Below are 9,437 nucleotides of genomic sequence, written 5' to 3'. Positions count from 1 at the left end.
ATTGCTCATTTTTAACTACTCACAAATCCAAGGTGTCACATTTTATATGTTGGATAGGGAGTGAATGGATTATTGAATGAATAATTTATAGAACTCATGTGGAAGAATTTGTCAGGAAAGTATAGCTTTGTCATATCTAGGATGATGGACAATTTAGAGATCGGTTATGTGCTATCAGAACATGCATTTCTTTGATCTGGTACAATAATACACTCAAAGACATTTTTTTTGTTGTTATTGTAAGATGATAAGGAATCACAATATTGCCAGTATGGATACTGCTTCTAAACACAAGAGGTCCTCATCCCCAGAATACTAGCCGTCTCCATAGTGACACTCATCACCAACACCTGTCCCTTATTATCCCCCTCATTACCCACCTTATGAATTCTCCTCTCATCGTGAAGCATAGACAGCACTTCCTGTGTCTGCAATTCCGAGGTGGCTTCTAAAAATTAGTGTATGCAGAATAGGCAAAGTGTCATAAAATCATGATTTTTGGCCTTTGCTAAAAGCAGCCATTGAATTTATCACAGTAATGTTCTTAGAACACAACTGCCAAGCAAGTGTCTGAACGACAGGAAGGACTCTACTTAGTGTGTAGGTTTTTGCTATTTATAATGAGTTAGGTTGAGATTATGACTAGAATAGCTGGTCCTGGATCAGCAAAGGCAGAGGAAAGTGAGAGGAGTCACAGCCACTGGGAACAACCTTACTGATAGTTGTTTCAGAACTTGAAGGACAGCTGTTTTTCTACTGAAGTCCATACTGTGGAATTTATTTAATTCTTTGTAAACGTATTTTCCATTCATTTCGAGTCCAAACGATCACGCGCAAGCGTTTATTGAGTGTTTCTTTAAACACTAGGTGGTGCTGCTGCCTACTGCAGCGGGTTTCTCCCGTAGCATGATAGAGATATGTCTATAGTTGATTTGAAAATATTTTCAGTTTATGAATAGTTTGTCATCATTTTCAGAGTCTAGACTGCAGTGTTTCTGTATTACATTAAACAGGTTTTCATACATTTGTTTAGAACATAGTCATGTAAATGTCAAAAACCAAGGGAAAATACTACATATAATGCAGTAGTTCCTGTGCAAAATGGGATGTTATGGGAATTGTATAAAACTTTTGATATTTTAAAATAAAGGGGACCCTGAATTGTCTTGATTTTTAGTGCCAAACATGTAGTTTGCAGTGTATTTTTTTTTCTTGGAGGGATCTTAGTATTTGGGATCAATCTTTCAGCCCATGATCTTAGAGGTTGTACACATGCCAAATCACACATGCTTATGGGATTAGAAAGTATAAATACTGTAGTCATTGAGCATGTGAATTTTTTGCAAAGTTGTTTAAACAAACGTTCTCACAGGAGCTCAGGTTCCAGATGATATATAAAAGCACGTTTGCGGATGGGACTAAGCTCTAAATGCATGTAACCTCATAACACAAGCGTGTTTGAGTGACTCAAAGCATATAGACAAACTAATTCTCACTGAGACACATACTCGGACAACCATATTTTGTTCTCAATCAATAGGTTGAGGAATTCATAATGCGGAGTATCATGCAGTGAACTTTCTAATCTGTTTGTGACATTCTGGAATTATAAGCATTTCACTTTATGTATTTATTTATTTACTTATTTATTATGCTTAACATATTGCCCCAGGCAGCTTGATTTAATAAAATATAGGCCAACCACTCTTTGTTCAAAAAGGAAACTTTTTTTTTTTTTTTTTACTGCCACAAACATGTAGGTATCGAGGTGATGCTTCCACAGGTGATGATCTAAATGTGACGATTGCCTTTTCTGTGATACACCATCTGAAACAGGTTGGACCAAGCAGTTTGGTTTGATAGAACATCTAAACTGTCAGCATCACCCTCTAAATATCATATTTGAACACTGACATGATTGGCTCTCTTCAAACTGGGTGGTGTTCCACAGTTATGACAACGGCTGAAAAAGGCCTGTTGGAAAAAGGCTTATTCCCAAGAGGTAGAGGACATGCCCAGCCATGGGTTAAGAGAGATATTGGCGTCTAACTTACATTATTGATTTTGAGCAATCCATTCCTATGGAAAGAGGCTACCCCTGTATGATGAACAGTATAATTTACTATACAGGATATTTTTTTTAAATCCTACTGAAAATAATCATAATTCTTTATACCTAGCTGTTTAACATCTACCCTAGAATCATATCTTAGCTCCAAGTGGCTTGGAATGGCTCTGTGACCTGTGGCCTCTGTTTTCTCTGCTTCACCACTGTTTGGGGGATCATTTCATGCCAAGAAGGAACTTAAAATTCCCCAGCAGCACCTCTGTGGAAACATCTACAAAGTAAATGGAAGCCCATGGTCCCTTTTACTTCAAAAACATTCTAAAGCCACTCTTCATTGTCATCATTGCACTGCTTCAGTTGTTTGTATATGCTTTTGTCAATTTTGTGTCACATCTAAAAATACAAGGCTATCACTTGGCAAATAACAGACTGCACATGATGCTTAAAAAAAAAAAAAAAAAAAAAAAAAAAAAAAAAAAGTCTTACCAATCCACACACCCCTGAATTAATATAACTGGTAATGGTTCATGTTACTATTATGTACATGCCCTCCTATGTGTCTCTTGGAATTCTCCCCATTGTTTTTAAATACTTAGTTTATAGGAAGATTTGACAAGTCAATGTACAATGTGGATACAATCCTTTTTATTATGTGACCCAAGTTCAATAGACTATATTACACATGTACATTACTGTTCTTAAACAGATTTAGTCAGCTTGAGTCAGTGCTTTAAAAATAAAGATTGTGTGCAAGTACATGTCTTACATGATAATCTACATACAAAAAAAGCCAAATTAAAATCCTCCATAATGATAAATAAGCTACTTCCACATGAACATGAAATTTACCCAAGTTGTAAAATGCATGTCCAAATCACTATGAAGCAAAAGATAACTCTGCTTATGGCCCATCAGGGACTAACTTAAGAGGCATCAAATATACTCACCCACCATTTCACTAAAAACACTACTGTATTAAATTCTATATCCCATCTGTTGCCTTGCAAGGTTTGGGTTAACCATCCTCCGACTCGTGGACAGCTTCTGACTACTGGCTGAATACTTTTGACTGATGGGCCACATTCAATCTAGCAGTCATGTCTACATCTTGCATACATAAAAAAACCACCCTGAAACAACTGTGCCCAACATGCATACTACCAGCTCAACACCCTTGGCCATGCCACTACCAAGTCAGTGTTAAACCTGTGTTAAGAATGGCTCACCACCCAAATAATCAGTTTCTGGAGGTTCACTGTGAATGGGGTGAAGGGTGACTGAAATTGTGCTTGCCAGAGGATGGCTGGCAAACTGTGTGTATAATTGTACACAAAATGCACCTAGAAGACAGGTGTACATACAGTGGCCATAACGAAGTGGGCGTTTGTAATACAGCAGCTGCTGAGTGTACACACCATGTGAACATCGCTAGGATCAACAATCAGCCTGAACATTTCGCTAGATTCCAGGACTGCTGGAATGATACATCAGTAGGCCATCTGGAAGGTAGTGTTTCTTGGCTGGAGTCTTTGAAGTGTTGCTCAGCCAGCCATCCACAGAGTGAATGGTATGAGGATTGTGGGTAATGTAGTTGTAGGGGCAACACCAAAGTAAAGGATGGACATGACTCCTAGGAGACTGGTCAGAAGTACGCTTCTCTGGTCACGAATGGCCATTTTCAGAAAGTTACAGAACTGAAAAGGACAAAGAAAATTCATCAATAGCTAAAAACAAACAGTCTCTTAATTGCATTTGTTATGGTGAAAAATATCTGCAAGATAACTTGGTACTCCTTAGTACTGTGGGGCATTAAAGATACAAGGGGGATGAAATTCAAATGTCCCATTATAATGCATTATTAACTGATTTACAGTCAATGTGGTTAATTGATTTTCAATAACGCAGGAAATAATTCGTATACTAAGATACCTGTGTCATATGTTTTGTCATGCAAAATATTAAGGAAAGGCCGGAGTTGTGTAGAATTCACGAAGACCGAGTAATCAAAAGGAATCTTACCTTCTCAGTCTGCTGACTGACAGGTGTTCCATATCTGCAATAAGTGACAAAATGCTCACAGTTATTCCAAAGCAAGCTATACGGGATCGCCCCGATAAGTTTTTCAGCTCTTTTCGCGACTTCTTCGTTTGACATTGCGTGTATATTAATTTTCTTATCCATGTCGTTCACCAAGATATTTGCGCCGTACGCAAAATCCTCAACTGAATCGACACGTACACTCGCATTTTTGTAAATACAACCTAAAATTAGTCTTTTGTTTGTAACGACTGGTTTGATTAGCTCTTTGTCGTTAGTTAGCACAGGCATGATGTCGGGCATCAAATGTGCGACTTTATTATCTCCCAGATAGATGCCGAAATGAATGAACAGCGTGCGCTCAACTTCCAATAAATCACCTCTCCGGAGCAAGGGCGCTGCGCATTTTGGTGCGCACTCGTCCGGCGACCAAGAAGTTTTAAAAACATTACAAAGAAGAAAGATCTTCTCGAATAAAAATGTCAACGAGTCTTGCATTTTCGGCGTAAGGCGAGTGCTAATCGACACAGGATTTATATTCTATATCCGTAAGGAGGAGACTGAAGTGAGGAACAATCCGATTGGTTGCAAATGCTCTTCCCGCAATAATAAGTCCATCGTTAAATGTTCACGTTTTAAAACTTACTTAATATAGAGTGCTTTGGACAAGGGCGTTTGTTGTGTTGGCTATGTACATAACCACATTAAAACTGTAACCAATAAAACTGTCAACAGGGTATTTACCTCAGTTTTGGTTGAACCATGAATCCCCCCCAAATTTAGGGACATTAGGGATCGCTGCTAAATTATTTACTGGCTAAATGTGTACAGTTGCATCATTAGATCACTCACAGCAGAGCTAGAAAATGCGTAAATTGTTTTCCATAATCTAGTGGTGTGTTCTCTGAAAATTAGGTGGAGGAGAGTCGTTAATAAAGAAAGCCATCAGATAGAAGACTGAAGATAAATCAATCAGAGAAACAGCCTAAACATTAGAGCTGCCAAAACAAACGTCAAATTGTTACCAAGCAGAAACACACTATCAGACCGTGGAAAAATCAGTGACCACTCTTGACCACCATCTACTGTGGCATATGCGTAAGATACTGGAAAGAGAAGAAGGCACTATAAAGAGAGGAAGATTTTATCACAAGACATAAGAGATCAGGAAAAAAGCCTTAAAGATGAGACAAATATTAAACTCTACCAGAGTGTTGGAGAATGTGGAGAAAAACAGGAACTGCTTGTGATCCAAAGCATGCTATCTTGCCAGTGAAACAAAGTGGCATGGGCATGAATGACCACCAGAGGAATTCTCTATTGATTTGATGATGTGATTGCATGGGGAAGCAAGATGGATTCGGAGGTACACAGAAGCATCTCAATAACTTGAATCCAGCCAGAGACCTCAAAAACACAGTGGATAGTCCTTTATCTTGCAGTAGGACATGAAACATATAGACGTTTTCAGTGGCAAAAAGTGGAATGTTCGACCACTTGACCAGAACACTACTGAGCATGCAGTTCCCCTTATTGAAGAAAGGAATAAAAGCAAAAGGCCCTCAAAATTAGTGCGAGCTGAAAACTGTTGCATGAAAGGTCTGGATTTAATTGAAATGGATTTGCAATTTAGTATTAAAGTTGATACTTTGTTATGGCTCCCTGACATGTATAAATGTACATATCCTTATATTAAGGCATTCTGCACTTTATCCTTTTCATTATTTTTCTAACCCAATTTACTGGAATATAGAGACAAAAAAAAAACCCAGCAAAAAATGCATTATGTTGTGTTATGGACTGCACTATAAGGAAATAAATTATGAATCTACCCCAAAATGTAAATTCTGGTTAAACCTGATGTAACTGTTCCACCTGATATCTTAATTACCATAGTTGTGAAGAAAGGTCCACGCCTCTGCCACAGCGTGACACTCCAGTTCAGAAATAAAAGGGCTATCAATTGTAAAATAGGATGAGTGGGCAATTGAGAGCCATCTCAGACAAAGGAGTCAGAAACTTAATTAGCATATGGACTACAACTTAGGATATGCACCAGAGAAAGGAATGAGAACTACAATGAGAACATAGATGCTAGGAAAACAAAGCAGGAAATCACACACTACAGCATTGCTGCCATCACATGATCTCCTACTCTGCTGCAAGATGCAAGGCACAATTAAAAAATAAACTCCTGCCTCATTTTTTTTTACAGCAATATGGTGAATCAGATATGATTTCGATATGATATTGTGCATATTCTGCCACACTAATCATGGTGCATTAGAAACATATTGGCAGTGTAAAATGTAGTACTGGTCAAATGTCTCATGTAATATTGACTGGATATTAATAAAGAGGTATCCTCACAGTATTCTGACACAGTTATTTGAATCCATCAACCTGCAAGCCTTACACTGCAGTCAAAATGTTATAAACCCCTCAATATCTCCTGATTTGCTGTGTGAGTTTCCTCCCACAGTCCAAAAACATGGAGGTTAGTTGAATTGGTTAGGTGAATTAGCCCAGACAAATTGTCCTTGTCCTTGTGCATGCATGTGTGTGTCTGTATTCTCAGTGATGGACGGTGCTCTGTCCTTGTTTTCGTGCCTGCACCTGATTCAGTCCTGCAGTGGGCTGAGGTTTCCAGCTGAGAGTCGCTGTGCTCAATTGGCTGCTGCTTCTCACTTGTGTCTGGATGTCAACTGACCTTGTGTTCCTTGAAAGGTGCTATATAAAAATAACATTCATATTCAGAAAATATAAAATTCATTTTGTTACTTGGCCTCATTGAGAAACAAAGCCTCTATCCTACAAGTGATTCAGATAGATTTGGTCTATGGCTACATTCACATTACCATTCTAAATTGACTCAAATACAGTTTTTTTTTCCCCATTAATGTGATTCAGATCTTTTTTCTCAGAGCCATGTGGACACACAAATCTGATCTTTTCAAATTAGATTTGAGTCACTTTCGTATGTGGTCCTAGATTTGTATCTGATTTGTGGGCTTGCGACTTGAATGAGAACAGTCATATTTGAGTTCATGTGGCTTTTTGTCTGTACGAACGATCTTAGCACTGTCAATATCAAAACAACAATGGAGGAGAGAAAAAGTGGTTTTTCACATTAGCTGCAAAAAAAAAAACAATAGTTAGTCTTCTGGCTTTTTCCATCTTCTCAACCTGATCTTGTAGCATACAGCTGATGAACCGTTTGACATACTCCAAAGCAAAATGAAATGCATGTATGAGTAACTACCAAGTTCATTTTGCATAACAAAAAATAAAATTTTATATATAGACAATGACATAGTAACAACAAAATACTTGAGTACTCTCTACTACCAAAAGAATTAACCTAACCTAAGAATACAGTAGTATTTTTTATGAAGCTTTTTTCCCTCTCAATTTAAAAGGAAAAAAGCTTAACATGGCTTACTGTACTAAAACAATGATGTAAATATTACCTTTACTCTTCATTTTTCTATTTTCATTTCAGAATAGAAAATCAGTTGAAAAGAAGGTGCACAGACCTGTGAATAAATCTTGGACGATTATCTGTGCTAAAATGCTCTGTGAACATGAGCCTCTGGGAAACCCAAAATGCTATTGGCTTTTACACAATGGGCAAACTGTCTGCTCCTGTCTACTTCTAAGGATTAGGCTTAATATCACAAAAATGTGACCATGAGTATACAGGAATTCTCACAGATTCAGATTGCCCTGGTTCTTGGTCCTGACTCTGGTGGCCATTAAGAGTGTCTAAAGGAACTAGATCAATACAAACGTAAATGAGCCACTTAACTAGCAATTCAGTGTCAGCAGTCTTTTGTTGAAAAGGTAATGACCCAGTGGAGCACTATGGAGGGTCATATAGCAATTGCTGTCTGACTAGGGTGTGTATTTGTTAAGTTATATTTATTATACCAGAGGCTCAGAGCAGCTGTTTGGGATTAAGGGTCAAGGTACTAGGGTACCAAGTTACTCATATTTTTGAGTAAATGAAATCAGGAAATCATTAAGACCCCAATTAGCCACATGCATTAAAACATGTGCCATTCCTAAAAATGAAAGTGAGAAGAAAATATACTGTGTAAAGTATTCCATCAGATAAGCATATTTGTCTTGTGTGCTGTCCTGGTAAAAATGTGCATAATTACAATGACTTGAAGTAAAAATGTCCTTGTTTAAGTTGTGAAATCTGTAATGTTGGAATGCTAAAGGATACCAAAAAGCGAGTCACACTGGCCCTCAGAATTCATACCTTCAGAGTGAAATATTTAACATGCTGATCCCTGTAAAGACCCGAGGCCTTAAGGGCAGATGTCATCCAGTGGTCCTGAGCTGTGACGTGCCAGACACCCGAGTCATGGACAGGTCACCGGCCAATGAACTTCCACTGCCCTCATCATGACCCCTCCCCTTCCCATCAACAGACAGGCCTCGTTGTCATGGGATGCCAGATAAGAGCACTTAGGAAAACATTTGCGACACTCAACTACAAACTTGGAATCTAACTTTGTTTTCATTTTTATGTGTGTTTCTAATCCAGGCCCTTTCCTAATTACCCAGTTATGGGAAATATCAAAATACAGACTTGGAAAGAGTCTGTGAAAACTCTGATGGCATGAAAGCATCTCTGAGAGTCATTTTCTTGCACATATTTTTTTCATGTTTGAAATGGTGTCCATGCAAGTAGCTCCTTATAAGCAGAGTAATCTGATCTTCTACTGGAGCAAAGCAGCATCTGTGCCAGCCTTTAATACACTAAGATGACTTTAATATACATTTTAATACTGCCAGTGCAAAATATCTGAATGTTACTGACTATCACAACTTCAAACAGCAGGTTAAGACTATTACACACACTCATTGGAATGCCTGAACCTCTGCTTGCTCTTCTCCATAGTTCACTACTTGGCTTCAGGCCATGAAAGGAGTTAGTTGATGACTTGAGCATCTCTGTTGAAAGAAAATGGCATCTCTGGTCACGTCCTAGCTTATATGGCTTATATGGCTATAATTAAAACAATCAAAAACTGAAATGTTTTTCTTAACAAAAGTATTCAGATCCTTAGCCATGGCACTCCAGATTGTTGATAGGTGCATCCTTGCTTTAATTATCCTTGAGAAATGCTTAGAACTCAGTTGGAGTCCACTGGTTGCAATTTGAATTGATTGGACATACAATAATTTGGAAAGGCACTCACTGGGATCTATAAGCACCCACAATTTACATTGCATTGGAACCATCCAATGAACTCTCTATGTATCTCTTCAATCAAATTGTAGTACAACATATATCAGGGCAAGGATATAAAACAATAAA

The 9,437-nt window shown here is 38.1% G+C and overlaps 1 protein-coding gene across 1 annotated transcript; it reads right to left on the bottom strand.

The window, feature by feature from the left end:
* Positions 1–2,696: 2,696 nt before the first annotated feature.
* lrata (lecithin retinol acyltransferase a) lies at positions 2,697–4,670 on the bottom strand. Its single transcript, XM_027020461.3, has 2 exons — positions 4,088–4,670; positions 2,697–3,762 (listed from the first exon to the last, which is right to left on the bottom strand). Exons 1-2 carry the CDS (start codon positions 4,601–4,603, stop codon positions 3,610–3,612), a joined length of 669 nt encoding a protein of 222 aa, XP_026876262.1. The 5' UTR covers positions 4,604–4,670; the 3' UTR covers positions 2,697–3,609.
* Between the last annotated feature and the right edge of the window lie 4,767 nt (positions 4,671–9,437).

This window comes from Electrophorus electricus, chromosome 5, assembly GCF_041902795.1.
Source record: "Electrophorus electricus isolate QZ-2024a chromosome 5, ASM4190279v1, whole genome shotgun sequence".
Classification (NCBI taxonomy): Eukaryota; Metazoa; Chordata; class Actinopteri; order Gymnotiformes; family Gymnotidae; genus Electrophorus; species Electrophorus electricus.
Note: the sequence above shows the minus strand (reverse complement) of the source record. Positions and strands in the feature narration are given on the sequence as shown.